At 46.7% G+C, this 18,177-nt stretch overlaps 2 protein-coding genes across 2 annotated transcripts; both read left to right on the top strand.

Annotated features, from left to right (window-relative positions):
• The first annotated feature begins 79 nt into the window (after positions 1-79).
• LOC137591228 (ADP-ribosylation factor-like protein 4C) lies at positions 80-4,512 on the top strand. The gene is made up of 2 exons (XM_068309103.1): positions 80-3,091; positions 3,458-4,512. The coding sequence occupies exon 1, from the start codon at positions 2,477-2,479 to the stop codon at positions 3,059-3,061; it is 585 nt and encodes a 194-aa protein (XP_068165204.1). The 5' UTR covers positions 80-2,476; the 3' UTR covers positions 3,062-3,091; positions 3,458-4,512.
• An 804-nt stretch (positions 4,513-5,316) lies between these two features.
• On the top strand, positions 5,317-17,900 carry aox6 (aldehyde oxidase 6). Its single transcript, XM_068309101.1, has 33 exons — positions 5,317-5,586; positions 6,169-6,226; positions 6,313-6,409; positions 6,589-6,697; positions 7,001-7,127; positions 7,248-7,309; positions 8,480-8,557; positions 8,859-8,927; positions 8,999-9,140; positions 9,212-9,304; positions 9,375-9,526; positions 9,661-9,754; positions 9,828-9,937; positions 10,063-10,247; positions 10,333-10,495; positions 10,568-10,645; positions 10,718-10,887; positions 10,969-11,095; positions 11,179-11,398; positions 11,468-11,592; positions 14,099-14,232; positions 14,390-14,477; positions 14,625-14,711; positions 14,786-14,977; positions 15,049-15,372; positions 15,669-15,797; positions 15,872-15,946; positions 16,028-16,080; positions 16,146-16,260; positions 16,350-16,415; positions 16,502-16,690; positions 16,788-16,955; positions 17,185-17,900. Exons 1-33 carry the CDS (start codon positions 5,539-5,541, stop codon positions 17,233-17,235), a joined length of 3,978 nt encoding a protein of 1,325 aa, XP_068165202.1. The 5' UTR covers positions 5,317-5,538; the 3' UTR covers positions 17,236-17,900.
• Positions 17,901-18,177: the final 277 nt, after the last annotated feature.

The following is an 18,177-nucleotide window of genomic DNA, read 5'->3' on the forward strand; positions in this document are numbered from 1 at the left end:
GGAGGGGGTTCAGCGTGCAGTGAGGTTGGGTTCAGTCTCTTAATTATTCATAGACATGACAGGAGCCCCATTTGCATTGTAAATAAGTTGTACATCACAGCTTTGCAGCTGCATCTAAATGTATTTCCCTCTTCTTTTCATCGCTAGGCTAACAGTTGCTGACAGCTTCCAGTGTATGTGCTACGCTAACCTTAGCGCCCCCCCCTCAGTATGTAAAGGATGCACCGAGGTGAGCGTGATGTCCTGATGCTCAGCGACGCAGCGGAGGCTTCATGAATGTGCTAATCATGTTCCGTCCACAGAGGCGCCTTCGGTTCCGTGAATTCCACGCATACGTCTACACGTGAACACACACGTGTCCTTATCTCCCAGCCAAACACACACATACACACACTTTAATGTGCTTTAATTAAAGCAGACAGTTAGTCACCCTCATGATGGGACCTCCAGGAGGAGCAACCATCAGCATTCCTGCTCCTCTCCTGGAGACGGGGTGATGGACTTCCTGTTTGTGAAGGAGGGCATCAACCGACTGGAGGCTCAGACGTGAAGGACAGTCGGGTTCTGATTCCCTTCTTTCAGAGAGGTCCTCAGTTGATTCCAGGCGGCTTCCAGCCTCTTTGGAGAATGAAAAAAGGGTTGAGATGAAAAGCTTTGGGTCTGTTTCATCTTCTGCCGGAGCTTTTAGTGGAATCGGGCCGTGCTGGTTTCACATCACCGTCTGCAGAACGGAGAGAGCTCTTGAAAGAACAAAGATAAAACTCCATTATCTGCTTTTTGTCACATCTCGCTACTGGAGCTTCTCTTTCGGTTGGGTTCCTCTCGTCACGTGGGACGCCTCGTTCCAGAAGCTGAATAATTAAATCCGGACGCTCATGTCTACCAATACCTTAAAAAAATTTTTTTAAAAACTCCTGTGAGTCTTTGGAGTCAGAACCTCTATTATTATCAGTCAGGCCAGGTTTCCTGCTTTTTCAACAGCTCATATAAAAAGATGCATTTGAACCTCCTGTGTCAAGGAGACAACAGAATAAATCAGTGAAGGAGGCGGTGAGGGCGTCAGGCGAGAGGCGTTTAGGTGAATCAGAGAGGGAGAGAAGTGCAACGTGTTCTTAGAAGATCTGTTTGTGTATCGACGTCTTGTCCCTGAATATAGCTGATCCATCGATGTCACGCTCCTACTTTGGGGAAAATCTGTGGAGGAGGAGGTCAGAAGGAACAATTAGTACCGATGACTCAGGTTGTTCTGTTTCCTCCTTCTCTTGGTCTCTTCCTGCTAAATCCCTGCTGCTGTTCTCACTTGATCTGGATTATGAGTCCTTGTTCTTATGCGTGTGCAGCTTTAATGGGAGTTTGCTGAGGTTAACAAACTGAACACTCCAATAAATGACTGCAAAGTGAAGATGCAAGCAGAGAAATGAAAAGGTTGTTATCCATCATTCCTTAAAGCCATTGTTTGGTGTGCATCCCAATACTGATGATCAATACATCAGAGACATCTTTTATTTCGCTTCAGTTCAAAGGAACATTTTTAATTAAATGTTCCAGAAAGCAAATCTCTTTCTGCCTGTTTAAGTTAATAGAAGACCTAATTAATTAGCTGTAATTTGTGAGTAATTATTTATGCAACATTAAAAGCCAGAGTTGCCGCCGGGATCTTATTTTGAAATCCTCTGCTGCCACCTGGTGGCCGAAACGTTCCCTGCATTTCATAATGTGGACGAGTTTATTCAAAACGACAAAAGAACTGTTCAGCAAAGACAGATCTAAATGTTCTCAGATATGATTTCTCCTCTTCTCTCATTCATGTTTGCTTCTTTTATGTTTTAATATTAAATTTTGTTCCTGAATGCAAATATAAATGAAATAGAATAATCGCTATAGCAGCAGTTCCGCTGTTTCAACACTAGATGTCAGCCTTTGAGTAGCGCTGTACGCAGAGGAAACGCAACTTTGCATGAAACCCTTTCAATATAAGATCCTGACTGCGGGGGTGTTTTTCCTGGAAGTTAAATGCATTTATTTTTTAAGTTAACCGGACGTTTTATTTTGTATTTTTCTGCTTCAGTTTGACGCATCCTTTCTTGGCAACGCGTCACACACACACCATCATTTCTGTGTGTGACCACCTGAAGGCGGCCGCTGCGCACTTGTCTCTCTCACACACACACACACACACACACATACACACACACATACACACACACACGGGAGAGACAAGATGCTGCCGCGCGTAATTTGCGCATTTGGAAAGACGCACCGCTGGATTGCGTGTGGATGTGGTCGTTTCTTGGCGTGCGTAATGCTGTTGGAGTGAGTCCAGGGATGCTGCGGCTCGTCTGGAAACCTCCGCACATCCAAGTGATGCGTCCTGCACGTCTGCCGAAAGCGCAAACCTCATGATTTGACTCACGAACCCGCTATGGATGACTCCAGGGGCATTTACTGCGACTGATCCTCCATCCCAGGCTGCGACATGGGGAACAGCTTCTCCAATCTGGGTGCCTTCCAGTCCTTGCACATAGTCATGCTCGGTTTGGACTCTGCGGGTAAGACCACCGTCCTGTACCGGCTGAAATTCAACGAGTTCGTCAACACGGTGCCAACCATCGGCTTCAACACGGAGAGGATCCGTCTGGGCGGCGCGGGGGCCTCCAAGGGCATCAGCTGTCACTTCTGGGACGTCGGGGGCCAGGAGAAGCTGCGGCCCTTGTGGAAGCCCTACAGCCGCTGCACAGACGGTATCGTGTACGTGGTGGACTCCGTGGATGCTGAGAGGCTGGAAGAGGCCCGGACTGAGCTGCACAAGATCACCCGGTTCTCGGAGAACCAGGGGACTCCGTTGCTGGTCATCGCCAACAAACAGGACCTTCCCCGGGCGCTGGATGTCGGGGAGATCGAGAGGCAGTTGGCCCTGGCAGAGCTCAGCCCCTCCACCCCCTACCACGTCCAGCCGGCCTGCGCCATCATCGGAGAGGGGCTGGACGAGGGCATGGACAAGCTGTACGAGATGATCGTGAAGAGGAGGAAGTCCCTGAAGCAGAAGAAGAAGAAGCAGTGAGAAACGACAGGATTACACTGAAACAGGATGGTAATATATTTATAATGCGGATACGAATACCCATATTGCCACTTTAAGATCATGTGTGTGAATATTAGAGGAGCGTAATGGCAGGAGATCTCCATAAAAAACCATTTGCAGCATCTTTATGTGCAGAGAGAGGCGTAAAATACGAATATGGGGACATAAATCCACAAAACCATCAGAATAATCTCACATTTATGGGAAATATTGTGAAGCTGGAGGCTTGTTGGTGTCGACCCCCCCCCCCTCCTTCCTCCCCAGAAATTCCTGATGAGGGACTCCTCATCCACATAACAGCAACTGTGAGATATTTCACACCAAAGATGAGATGACAAAACCATCTCATCCTTCCTTCATTGTGTTATTTCCAAGCCTTGTTCCGGCCGTGGTGAGAAGATTACATGAAGTAAACATCTGCTGACCAATCAGGACCCTGAAGCTTCAGCATTGTGGGAAATACCGACCGTGTCCAGTCTATAAATCACCAGCTGCAGCCGTTTGCTGCCAATTCCTTCTAGTCAGCAGGAGGAAGGAGTTTCCTTTCTCCTTTCAGGTCCGGGGATCCGGGAACGGGAATGTGGTGACTGTTTGTGGCAGGAAACGGAAAAGTGACATCAGGATTCAGTTTTATTTTTTGTCACTTTGTTGGTATATTCTACTAACGAAAACCTGCCTGCTGGCAGCGAAAGAGTGAAATGTCTTCCTCAGTAACGACCAGACGGGCTGGAACCTGTTCAGATGCTCCCTCAATCCTCATCCAGGATATTTAATCTGAAATGTTTCCTCCAGACGGATGAATGACATTTTTATGACCTATTCTTTTCCGGTTCTGTCCTGTTCTTGATAAATTAAGTCAAAATGTGTGAACAAGTTCATTCTAGTTCATGATCAGGTGTCTTCAGGGACAGGAGTGTTGAATGTCTGACGTGGACTCCATGCCCACATCCAGAAACAAAAGACACGGCCGATGGATTTTAAATGATAACCTGCAGCATGTTCATCATTTTAAAGAGTTGATTGTGTTTTGAATGTAATTTTATCCTCATTCATTATCCTGGAATGCAACGTCATGCCTTAACCAGCAGACACACTGCTTCCTGCAGTCTCAACACTGAATTCTGACCATTAACCTGACGGGAGCGGTGCATCGTTTTCCTGCAGCATTCGGCTGAGCTGTGTTCAACATTGCATGACAGTCCACATACTTCAGACCATGTAAATCATACAGTATGGTGTTGTAGCCAAGATACAGCAAGACCAAACAATGTAAGACATGCCAAAATGGAAATAAAGGATGTATTTTTGGGATTAAATTGGACTTTTGTTGTGATAAGGTTTTGTCTGGACGTGCTTCAGCGTTGCTCACATCACATGCGGCGGTGGGTTTATGTCCTCCAGAGAGCAGACATGTGATCACTGATGTTATTTTAGTCATCCGTGACAACAATGTCATGTTAATGAGATTAATCTATTTGAATGCACTTGCAGTAAAAAAAAAAAATCCCCAAGGGGATTTTTAAGTCACATTTCCTCTTTTTAATGTGTGACCTTTGTTATGGAGGCCGTTAAATGCTTGGTCAGCCGTTCCGACATTGAACAGATGTCACCTCTGTCTGCAGTCATAAAGCTCAGTTTGCTTCAGGAAACCAAGTTCACATTCATCTTTCAAATATTAAATGCATTTTTATCCTGATTCATTCCCACATGTCTTGTTTGCCTTAGAATATACTGTAAAGTGGGTGCAGATGTGAGGGGTCTAAAGGGATACAGTAAAATTGAATAAAGTAGAATTGAAGAAAACACAAACTAATCAGTAAAGAAAGAGAGACAACTCTCACTGCTAATCATTCACACCCAGACTTCGGTGCTCGTTTAAAAATCTTCCCACTTGACCGAAACCGAAAACGCTGACGCCTCGTTCAGGTCACGTGACACACAGAGCTGCCCGCAGATAGCGCCGAACAGGAAACTGACGGTGCGTCTAAAATAAAAGCATGACTGGCACTTTTCCCCACCTATATCTGACATATCTTCTTCCCCAGGCTTTATACTTGATAAATCTTAAACACATCCGCTTTATTATTTAGCTAATCAGTTATGGCGTAAACAGAATTAGAAAAAAGTCCGACATGAAAAACTGGAATAAATAAATGCAGTTCTGCAATTAATTTATTTTGAAAGTACTGGCAGACGAATTTCTCCACTTCCGCTAAAAGAAAAAATATAACAGCGAGGCGTTTTACTTTATTACCGACGGGAAAGGGGTGTTTTTATGAGTAAAACTTTAATATTCCACCAAGTTCCAGACATTTTTCTTCAATATAAGTATTTTTATCTGCTAGCGAGTCGTTGTTTGTTGTTGTTTCGTCTGTTCGGTTTTAATTTGAAAGCGTTGGCAGACGTCCTGTTTCCTGTTTTTGGACTTGACGTCTTCTGTCAAAGAGTTTTGAACGATGTCTGAAGTTGGAGATCAGCTTTGCTTCTTTATCAACGGGAAAAAGGTATGTTTAATTCCAAAGCACGTCTCATTCTTAGTTAGTAGTTTATTGTTATCTTCTTTTTTTTTTTTTTTTTTTAAATCTTCTTCCGCTACTAATGTTCGTTTAAGAACCGAAAAAAAAACATTTTCATCAACTTGAAAAGTTAATTAGTTACCGATGAGAAGAGTCAGGCCTTTATAAATACTGGAGTCTAAATGGTCTTTAGTCGTTCAAGTGAACTGAAACGAGCTTTGAAAGGCACTATTATGTAAACTTATAAACTTAACCAAAGCCATATTTTTTTAATAAAAATAATTTTGCTGATGCATCTTGTGTGGTCCGTGTTCGAGTTGTTACGAATAACCGGTTAGAAGTCTATCATCAATAATTTTTTATTATTATAACCTGGACAGAAAGTCATATTTTTTGTCTCTGATGTCAATATTTCCGTCTTTTTTCCATTGAAATATCTTTTACATTTTTGCATTTTTAATATAAATGATCATGGAAACACATTTTACATGTTAGTATTTGTCGTCTCGATTAAAATTAATGCAGTGATATGCTAATGCCTTTGTGTCACGTGACTCCATGTCGGACCAGGTAACAGAGAGCCATGCTGACCCTGAGACCATGCTGCTGTCCTACCTCAGGGAGAGGCGTATCCTTCACATCACCCCACACCAGACATGCTTGCTTTGAGCTGATTAGTTGTTTGATTAGGTTTGACCTTGACCTTGACATCAGTGAGGTTGACTGGGACCAAGTATGGCTGCGGCGGCGGAGGCTGTGGGGCGTGTACGGTCATGGTGTCACGCTACCAGCCTGCCACCAAAACCATCATGTATCCTTTGAGATGAAGCTTCGATCAATCAGACATGATTCTAAAGTTCATCATGAGTCACTTATTGATAGATTACATTATTCCATTTGCATTACAGTTTAATAATTCACACGCTTGTTACGCATTATAAATAACACAATATGGTACAATATGTGAGACGACCTTCATCACGCCGTCAGGCATTACTCAGCCAACGCTTGCCTCCTGCCGGTCTGTCAGCTACACGGCGCCGCTGTCACCACGGTGGAGGGCATCGGCAGCACCAAGACCCGTATCCACCCAGTTCAGGTGTGTGATGCTGTGTGTGTGTGTGTGTGTGTGATTCATCCTGATGCTGCATCGCTCATAACACCAGCCGACATTCAGCCAGTGGATAAAGAATTGTTTCCATGCGTAAAATATCTTCCTCGTTGTGTTTCTGCGTCAGCGAGTCGCGTGATGGATTGTTCAGTCGGTCGCCGGGAATGAATTTTAACGGTGACTGACGATTTATCCGACCGCTGTGCTTTGTGTAAACACCAGATAACAATGCTCCTGATGGAAAAACCCTTTTCTCGGAGCTTAAAGCGGTTGCTGTGGGGGTTTTTTTAGGAGCGTATAGCGAAGGCTCACGGCTCCCAGTGTGGCTTCTGCACCCCGGGGATGGTGATGTCCATGTACACCCTGCTGAGGAACAACCCCCAGCCCAGCCTGGAGGACGTCACGCAGGCGCTGGCCGGTGGGTTTCCTCTCCTTTGAGCACACAGGGATCCCCGCCTCATTTCCTTGTTGGGGTCGTGACCCCATTATAGATCATGTGTGACACACTGCCCTGTCCTCATTGTGTTCGGTTTCTCAGGTAATCTGTGTCGGTGCACTGGATATCGACCCATTGTTGACGGCTGCAGGACCTTCTGTCAGGTATGAAGCTCATCCAGTGAGAATGGAGACAGCTATGTCCACACGTTGCCGGCTCTTCCTGAAAACACATCTTTTTTCCCTCCGCATAGTATTCACGTCCACACGACATAGTTTTCAAAAAAATCTCCGTCCATAAGTAACCACATAAGTGTGTTGATCACGTTTATAAGCAGAACAACTTCAAGAACGACAGGAGAGAGGAACGTGAATGAATGAATAAATGAATTTTATTGCCATTGTATATAAAAACAGGGTTCCATGGACAACAAGATGAGGACTATCGCCCCTGGTGCTTTTGTATCAAAAGAAAAACAACTAAAGAAAAAGAGAGACGGTACAATTAAGGAATAAATAAATATGTAAACTTTATGATTCATGAGGATTCATGTTTGTCAATGGTAGCATGTCAGAAAAAAGCTCAATGTGCAGCAGCAGCTCTCAACAACAAGATGGTTAACAATGGCTTCAGGATACTTTTTATGGGTTTAACTCTGTCCATTCTGTTTGTATTTGTAGAGATGGGTCACACACACACACACACACACACACACACACACACGACGTCACAGCAGTTTTTGTTTCAGGCAAGACGTATCTGGACCTGAAAACCCTCGGTTACAGCGTGCGCAAGAAAACGCCGCGTAGAAGATGTGGTTTTACTGCTCGTTCTTTGCTTCCACAGAATTTCCTGGGGAGCATGAAAAGAAGTGTCTTTGTCAAGTTTCAGTGTTCACTTTCACTTTCAGTTCACTATGATGACAGCAGTTCACAGACAAAGGTCTCCTCACTGGGTTTCATATCAAGCTAAAACAGGTCAGAGCAGATCCAGATCAGAGCCCTGATCTGAACAGAAAAGTTTTTAGGCTGTTCTTACTCAATATTTGCAGATTAAATAGACTTTGGCTCATTTCCAAGAAATGCAAGCTTTATAACCTTTGCCATTAACCCCTAGTGCAGGATAACACTTGTAACAATGAAGTTGCCTCTGGTAACTTCACAAAGTTGCTGTTCACATCTAATTTCAATCCCGTCCTGAGCAAACAGATGTAGCGAGGTTTTCTGATTTAAAGTGAGAAAAGTGGAATTTTTCATTCTTCTTTTGACAAGTGCTTGGAAAAGGTCCGTGAATGCCTCGCGGTGCTTTCATGTGATGCTGTTTTCTTTCTGCAGGAGGCCAACTGCTGCCAAAGCAACTCATTTGGAACCTGCTGTGTGAACGGCGAGGGCGGCCCTGACGAACCGCCGCTTGTGAGCGTTTTTCTTTCTTCGCTTTGCTTTTCTTTGTCTTCTTCTGGTGCTTATTCCGAATGAATAGTCTGGTGAAGTGTTTTAGTTCTTGTTGCTTCATAGTAGAAGTGTTCAGTAGACTCTAAGCTCACACGCCTAAACCTCTGGGACGACCTCACAAGCCCTGAGAGCCCATATTTATCAGCAAAGATGTTGTTTACACTCTTCAGCTGAATTTTTCAGTCCGTGTTCATGCTGTTAGGCTGCAGTGAGGCGGTCTGCTGTAACCACGGTGACGCCTTCTTGTTTTCCATCCATCCAGCTATTTGACAAGGATGAGTTCCTCCCACTGGACCCGACCCAGGAGCTGATCTTCCCTCCTGAACTGATCGTACGTTACTCAGTAAGACTAATTCCGCTCCCTGTGTTAACAGTCAGGTAAAGCAGGCTTTGTGTCCACAGCTGAAGGCTCAGGCGTCCCCACAGACGCTCACGTTCAGAGGGGAGAGGGTGAGGTGGGTGTCCCCCGCATCCCTGGAGGAGCTGGTCCAGCTGAAGACCAGCAACCCTGAAGCTCCGCTGGTGATGGGAAACACTAACATAGGTGAGCAGGAGGTGCAGAGATCCAGTCCAACGGTAAGAGCAGTTGAACTCAAGTCCTGTTTGTGTTTGAAGGTCCGGATATGAAGTTCAAAGGTGTCCTCCACCCTCTGGTCATATCTCCAACCAGTGTGATGGAGCTGTTTGAGGTCACCCAGACGTCACAGGGTGGGTCATCTCCTTCTCTCTGTGGGTTGAAATCCAAGCGACTTCGTTTAACCCTTCCTCCTCCCTGCAGGAGTTTGGGTCGGAGCCGGGTGCAGTCTGTCTGAGGTTCAGTCTCTTTTGGAAAAGTTGCTTCTGCTGTATCCCGAGGAGAAGACCGAGCTGTTCAGGGCTCTGATCCAGCAGCTGAGGAACCTGGGAAACCAGCAGATCCGTAACGTTGCTGTAAATAGGCCGAACTTCTTTGTTTCTCTCTCCTCGACTCCCTCCATTGTCGCTGGAAAATACTTTTAGGATTCCACCGCTGTCAAAAAACTATGTGAATGTGTGTCTTCTTATGCGATCTTTTGCACATTTAGTCTCTGGGGGGCAACATAATGAGCGCGTACCCAAACTCAGACCTGAATCCTCTGTTAGCTGCCGGGAACAGCAGGGTGAGCGTCATCTGTGACGGTAAGTTGGAAGTGTGAAGAGGAAGTGTCTGCCGCTCACGGTTTAAATTAACAAGCATGTCTGAAACCTCCAGGAGGAAGACGAGAGGTTCCTCTTAATCAGGACTTCTTCATCGGGTTTGGTAAAACCATCCTGGAGCGCAAGGAGATTCTACTTTCTGTCTTCATTCCCTTCTCCAGAAAGGTTCAAATAAGATTCCTTCTGTTTGTCGGAGTCCAAACACCGCAGGCATAAATGAAAACCATTTGTTTTTTTCGTTTTTTTTCTCCTCTGCTCCTCTTTATGTCCTTCCTTCGTTTCGGCTGCAGTGGGAGTTTGTCCGAGCTTTCCGTCAGGCTCCCAGGAAAGACGGCTCCTTCCCTACAGTGACGACCGGGATGAGGGTGTTTTTCTCCAAGGGTTCCAGAGTGGTTCAGGATATCAGCATTTACTTTGGAGGAATGGGGCCGACCACTGTTAGCGCCGCCGAAACCTGTGCAGCCATCAGCTCACGGTCTCTGATTCTGCTTCCTGTCTTTTGTAGCATCTTTAGGCGAACAGAAGGAGCTCAGAATCCATTAATAACATGTTTCCTTCAGGCCCTGGGATGAGGAGACCCTCAGCCGGGCATATGACGTCCTCCTGGACGAGTTGGTCCTCCCTCCTTCGGCTCCTGGAGGGAAAGTGGAGTTTCGTCGCTCGTTGACACTCAGCTTCCTGTTCAGGTTCTACCTGGAGGTTCTGCAGAAGCTCAAAGAAATGGTAGAACGCTCCAAACCGTGTGAACATGTCTGACGGGGCAGAAACAGAGACTCACGGCGTTGTCATTGACAGGGCGTGGTCACAGGTGACATCCAGGAGGTGATCCAGCCCCTCCCCAGAGAGATCCAGCACAGCCTGCAGGAGTTCCAGGTGAGGACACATCATGTCATTGAACAGGGAGGTTTCCTCAGAGACCTGGTCCAAATAGTTCTTCTTTTGCAGCATGTGTCAAAGAACCAGAGCGACTGGGACTCAGTGGGACGTCCCATCATGCATCGATCCGCCATCAGCCAGGCCACGGGGGAGGCTGTGTACTGTGACGACATGCCCAGGACGGACGGCGAGCTCTTCCTGGTTCCGGTCACCAGCTCTCGAGCACACGCTAAAATCACGTGAGGCGAATGACAACAGTTTCAGGCAGCGATCGATGTCGGACTTGCTGTGACGAAGACGTGCTGGTGTTTGTCCGACAGAGGGATGGACGTGAGCGAGGCGCTGAAGCTCCCGGGTGTCATGGACGTCATTATGGCCAAAGACATTCCTGGGAAGAAAGTCCGCGAGTCGTTCGGTTACACGGAGGAGCTGCTTGCGGAGAGCGAGGTGGCGTCTGGAGCGCCGGGTGTCGGATCAGAGGTAACGCTGACCCCCGTCTGACAATCGTCTGCTTTCCCGTTTCCCTGCAGGTGTCTTGCATCGGTCAGATGGTGTGCGCGGTGGTCGCCGATTCGAGGACGCACGCCAAACGGGGAGCAGCGGCCGTGAAGATCAGCTACGAAGACTTGCCTGACCCCATTTTCACCATAGAAGAAGCCGTGGAGAGGTCGTCCTTCTTCGAGCCGCAGAGGGACATCGAGAGAGGAAACGTGTCCGAAGGCTTCAGAACCGCAGATCGTCTCTATGAAGGTGTGTCAGCCGGCGCTTGAACACGTCTGGAAGTGAAAGTTTTGTTCCGAACGTTTCACGTTTCCTCAGGGGAGATTCGAATGGGAGGTCAGGAGCATTTCTACATGGAGACCCAGAGCATGCTGGTCGTTCCTGTCGGTGAGGAGGTGGAGCTGAACGTTTACGTCTCCACCCAGTCCCCGGCGACTGCTCAGGTACACCCATATTTCAACAGATTTTAAGGTCGAACCAGTCAACATTTTTTTGATATTAACCCTTAAAGCCCTATGATCACACCTGCGTGATCAGATCACATAATGTTTTTAAACCATTCTTAACAAATAAAATCTGTCACGTGGATTGCTGTGCGCATGTTTATGTGACTGTATAGATGTGAAACTATTTTTCCTGTTTTTACTTGGAACCAATTGACCCCGGAAAGCCGGAGATATGATCGTTTACATTTGATCTAAGACAAGCGGTTCAAACGGCTCCTTATCGTCAGATGGCAGGCACAGCATTTATGTCCATGTCGTCGCCATCGTACAAGCGGTGACGCATGTATTCATGTGATTCGAACATGTCTTGTGATTTGTGCATTTTGTCACGTTATGCAAACATGTACCGTGATTGATGCATTTAGTCACGTGACACATGCAATGTGACAGAAACGACTTCACGCATTTTTCTGCGCGAATTGTGTGCATAGTCTTCTTCTTCTTCTTTTCCTTTCTACCAATATATTCACTATCTCTCCTCTGGACATGTCCAAACCATCTCAGTCTGGCCTCTCTGACTTTATCTCCAAAACCTCTAACATGTGCTGTCCCTCTGATGTACTCATTCCTGATCCTATCCATCCTGGTCACTCCCAGAGAGAACCTCAGCATCTTCATCTCTGCTACCTCCAGCTCTGTCTCCTCTCTTTTCCTCAGTGACACTGTCTCTAGACCAAACAACATCGCTGGTCTCACCACAGTTTTGTACACCTTTCCTTTCATTTTAGCTGAAACTCTTCTATCACACATCACACCTGACACTTTCCTCCACCCGTTCCATCCTGCCTGTACACGCTTCTTCACCTCTTTTCCACACTCTCCATTGCTCTGGACTGCTGACCCTAAGTACTTAAAATCCTCCACCTTCTTGATCTCTTCTCCCTGTAACCTCACTCTTCCACTTGGGTCCCTCTCATTCACACACATGTATTCTGTCTTACTGCGGCTAACCTTCATTCCTCTCCTTTCCAGGACAAACCTCCACCTCTCTAGCTTCTCCTCCATCTGTTCCCTGCTCTCACTACAGATCACAATGTCATCTGCAAACATCATAGTCCATGGTGATTCCTGTCTAACCTCGTCTCTCAGCCTGTCCATCACCATAGAGAACAAGAAGGGGTCAGAGCTGATCCCTGATGCAGTCCCACCTCCACCTTGAACTCCTCTGTCACACCTACAGCACACCTCACCACTGTCTTACAGTCCTCATACATGTCCTGCACCTCTCTCACATACTTCTCTGCCACTTCAGACATCCTCATACACTGTTATAGGTCACTCTATGTTCCTGCCTCTTCTGAAAGAAAGTATTCACTATAGCCATTTCCATCCTTTTTGCAAAGTCAACTACCATCTGTCCTTCTGCGTTCCTCTCCTTGATACCAAACCTTCCCATCACCTCCTCATCACCTCTGTTTCCTGCACCAACATGTCCATTGAAGTCTGCACCAATGACAACTCTCTCACTTCTTGGTATGCTCTGCATCACTTAATCCAAGTCCAACCAGAATTTCTCCTTCTCCTCCAGCTCACATCCTACCTGTGGAGCATACCCTTTAAGAACATTGAACATCACACCTTCTATTTCTAGCTTCAGACTCATCACTCTATTTGACACCCTTTTTACCTCCAGGACATTCCAAACAAACTCCTCCTTCAAGATAACTCCTACTTTATTTCTCTTCCTATCTACACCATAATAGAACACCTTGAACCCTGCTCCTAAACTTCTAGCCTTGCTACCTTTCCACCTGGTCTCCTAGACACACAGCATGTCTACCTTCCTTCTCTGCATCATGTCAACCAACTCTTTACCTTTTCTTGTCATAGTTCCAACATTCAACGTCCCTACTCTCAGTCCTATACTCTTGGCACCCTGTAGGTCAACATCGCCGATGGCGACCGATCCGGTATGGAAGTCATAGGTCTGATTCGCATGTTTGATTTTGCAAAAGTTTTACACTGGATGCCTTTCCTGACACAAGCCTCTGTATTTATCCAGGCTTGGGACCGGCACACTACGAAACTGCAAATTGTGCGTGTAGTGTTACTTTGAAAAACTCCTTTGAAGAGGGGCACAAGTGACACAAACTGTATATAATTATGTTATTAGCCTATGGCAAACTTTTTGTAGCTCAAAATCAATTCGATGTGCATGTTTTTTGGCAGTAAAATACAATTTTTCCATTTCCGAATTTGACTGTGTGTATCTATTTTGCCCCAATATGTCAATATAGTAAGTTATAGGGAAATAAAAACTATTTCTTCATATAGCTGAAGTTGTGCTGGAGATAAACGTACCAAGCATGGGTATGTTAAATCATTTTTAATATGGTATGTAGAGACAAATATCAAAAGTACCAAAAAACGGCCATTATAGGTCAGGGGTGTCAGGGTTTATACCTTTATAAACGTCATGACGGTGATCTTCATCCTGCTGCAGGAGGCGATTTCCGAGACGCTGGACATCCCGTCCAACAGAGTCATCTGTCACGTCAAACGCATTGGTGGAGCGTTCGGGGGGAAGCTGACAAAGACCTCCATCTTGGTCAGCATCACGTCTGTGGCCGCGTGGAAGTAAGTCACATTATCAGGAAGGAGGTTTCCTTTATTAAACGTCAGGAAAGGAGGCGTGGTCAGGGGCGTTGTGGTATTTGACAGAAGGAGGTGTTTAGATAAGGTGCACACACTGGGTCAGCTTGACCTCCCTGTGTTGTTGAAATTCTCTGCTCAGGGCCAATCGGGCGGTGCGCTGCGTCCTGGACCGAGGCGACGACATGCTGATCTCAGGAGGCCGCCACCCCCTCCTCGCAAAATACAAAGTACGGCAACACACCCTCAGCAGGAGGCATCCTCAGTGCCCTTCAGCTGGTCTGAGACCAGCTATACCTTCAGTCTCATTGTACACATGTTCGGTGAGTCTCTGGACAGTCTGTGATTGATCCGTGATCGGCTGTGATCGTCTCCAGGTGGGGTTCATGAGTGACGGGCGCATCGTGGCTGCAGATATCCAGTACTTCATGAATGGGGGGAACACGCTGGATGAATCTGTTCTGGTGGGTGACGTGTTCATTCTAGGCTTGTGTGCAGACAAAGAGGAACGCAATAATCGGACGTCTTCTTCTCGCAGGTGGCGGAGAAGGTTCTCCTTCACATGGACAACGCCTACAACATCCCCAACCTGCGGGGCAGTTGTTCCATTTGTAGGACCAACCTGCCCTCCAACACCGCCTTCAGGGGCTTCGGGGTGCCCCAGTCCCTGCTGGTGGTGGAGAACATGATCGAGGATGTAGCCTTGGCCCTGGGACGCCCCGTAAACCAGGTCCAGCTCCGCCTCCTGCTGCTGGTAACAGACCAGTGAGAGCCCAGTCTGAACAGTTTTGTTCTCACCAGGTCCGGAAGATCAACATGTACGAAGGCACGTCCATCACCCACTACAAGTTCCAGTTTGACCCAGAAAACCTGCACCGCTGCTGGGAGGAGTGTCTGGTCAAGTCCAACTACAGCGCCCGCCGAGCCGCTGTGGACCAGTTCAACCAGCAGAACCGCTGGAAGAAGAGGGGCATGGCCCTCATCCCCATCAAATACGGGATTGGATTCGCAGAGCCCTTCTTAAACCAGGCTGCAGCTTTAATCCACATCTACAAGGACGGATCGGTTCTGGTCCTTCATGGCGGGACGGAGATGGGTCAGGGCCTCCACACTAAGATGCAGCAGGTATTTCCACACAAACCCCTGAGGGACTTTTGAATTAAAATGCGTGCAAACAACATGCAAGATGCAGCATGTCCGGGAACAAAGTGACCCAAATCGTGGAACGTTTCCACCTGGTTGTTGATGTTCCATTTGTCTCGGGTGGAAACAAGCCTTTACTTGTGTGGAAGACGAGATTTGTTGCTTCTGATGGGCTCCACTTTCATCAAAGCGGTAGAACAGTAGCATGGAGGTGTCTTTATGAGATAAGTTGTTGTTGTTGTTGTTGTCTTCTCAGCTCAGTGTTTGCTTCTTCCCAGGTGGCCAGCAGGGAGCTGCACATCCCAACCTCCAAGATCTACATCAGTGAAACCAGCACCAACACCGTCCCCAACACCATGCCCACCGCCGCCTCCTTCGGGACCGACTCCAACAGCATGGCCATCAAGGTGCGCCCGCATCCTGTCTGTCCAGGCCCCACCCACAGAATTTCGGTTCTAAAGCTTGGTTTTCTTTTGTTCAGAACGGCTGCCAGATTCTGTACCGTCGACTGGAGCCCTTCCGAAGGAAGAACCCCAAAGGATCATGGGAGAGTTGGGTATGATTTGGTACTCGATGTATGGATTGGCCGCCGTCCTGTGGGTGAACAATAAGCACCAGTGTTTGTTTTCCTGCTCAGGTCAAAGAAGCGTTTTTGGATAAAGTCAGTTTGTCGGCGACTGGATTCTTCAGGTAAGACAGAAACAGCTGCTCTGATTGGACGAGAACGTTTGGACGCTAACAGCTGTTGTCCTCAGGGGTCCCGATCTGTACATGGACTGGGACAAGAAGGAGGGGCAGCCGTACGCGTACTTCATGTATGGAGTGTGTTGCTGCGAGGTGGAGGTGGACGTCCTCACAGGGGACTACCGGGTGGGTCAGAGACGTTCACTCTGACTCAGTTCACTCTGACTCAGTTCACTCTGACTCAGAGACGTCTTCTTCTTCTGTCGTTCTTGCAGACGTTGAGGACAGACATCATGATCGACATCGGTAGAAGCCTGAACCCGTCTGTGGACATCGGCCAGGTGAGTAAAGGTTGTCCTCTCCTCTCCAAACATCGAACCATCCATTCCTCCTCCGTTCTCTCCATCAACATTTTACCCCCCCCCAGATTGAAGGGGCATTCATGCAGGGCGTCGGCCTCTACACTCTGGAGGAGCTGAAGTTCTCTCCCTCCGGGCTTCTGTACACTCGAGGCCCCACTCAGTATAAAATCCCTGCCGTGTGCGACCTGCCGCTTTCCTTCAACGTCTACCTGCTGTCAGACTCGAACAACCCCCACGCCATCTACTCCTCAAAGGTCAGAGGTCACGACAAACAAATGCCATGTGATGACCCCTCCAGACAGTTGTACACAGGCTCAGAGACGGATGTTGTGGCCTGTTGGTCTTCTGCAGGGCATTGGAGAGCCCACCCTCTTCCTGGGCAGCACGGTGTTCTTCGCCATCAAGGACGCCGTGGCGGCGGCCCGTTCAGAGGCCGGTTTGGTCGGCCCGTTTCAGCTGGACAGCCCCGCCACACCAGAGAAGACCTGCCTGGCTTGTGCAGCCCCGTTCATTCAGAAGGTACGATAACATCAATGAATGGATGTTCAGCGGAGAAGTTCTAATATGATCAGAACTGATCTGTAGAGACACGAGTGTGGTTTATTTATGATAGTAAACAAGATAGTTTAGTTGTTTATTAATGACAGTAAACAAAACAGTCAACTGGTTTATTTGTGGCAGTAAAAAAAGTATATTGACATGAATTTCTTGATTTTTAATTCATGCTTTTTTATTTTTTATTTTCCAGATTCCAACCAGCAAACCAGGATCTTTTAAACCGTGGGCTTTAAACATCTGACAGTTTTTATCATGTGACTGATTTTAAAGTAATCAAACCGTGTCAGTCATTAACTGATTAATAATTAGTAGGAGAAGAAGAAGTAGAAGAAGAAGAAGAAGTCAAAGTCAGCTGTATTGTCAAGTGTACCATATATGCACGACATACAGCACAGATGAAATTGCAGTCCTCTCTGACCAACGGTAGACAGGCAGTAAATACAGGCAGTACAACATAGGCAGGACAACACAGGCAGGACAACACAGGCAGGACAACACAGGCAGTACATCAGACAGTACAGCACAAAGCATGAGACGAAACACAAGGGATGGTAAACATCTCGAAACACTCTTTAATCCCGTAAGGGAAGTGACGTGTGCACAGTCGCTGACTTGAGGGAGGGAGAGAGAGATAGGTAGTCAGGTGCTGGGGGGAAGGCAGGACAGTGAGATTAGAGTTCAGGGCAGGGCAGAGTGAGAGTAGAGTAGAAGAAGAAAAAGAAGTAGTAGTAGTACTTTCAGAATGCACTTATCAGTTTTATTTTGAACAAACATGAGACTTAAACACATATCTGACCTTACAAGGTGTGAGCAGTGACATTGAATAACCTCTTGATGTAGAATTAAAATGTTTCACGTCCTACAGCTGCAGAATAAATGCTCGAATATTTAGAGCACATGAATAAACCTGTGTGTGTATTTATTCAAAAAGTTGTATTTAAAACCCAGAAGGGAACCATCTGCAGGTGTGATGATCCAGTTCCACTGGTTGTATGGAATTAAACTTTTATCACACGTGACGTGTCACGTCACAGTCACAATTCCCGAAAAAAAAAAAAAAAAAACGGATTCGGAAAGGAACGCATCTGTAAATTAGTAATCTGTTAAAGGAAAATGAAGTTTCCAAAATGTGGGATTTAAAAAAAAAAGAAAAAGAAAAACGTTTCTGGCGTGACGGAAATCT

This window comes from Antennarius striatus, chromosome 24 (assembly GCF_040054535.1).
Source record: "Antennarius striatus isolate MH-2024 chromosome 24, ASM4005453v1, whole genome shotgun sequence".
Classification (NCBI taxonomy): Eukaryota; Metazoa; Chordata; class Actinopteri; order Lophiiformes; family Antennariidae; genus Antennarius; species Antennarius striatus.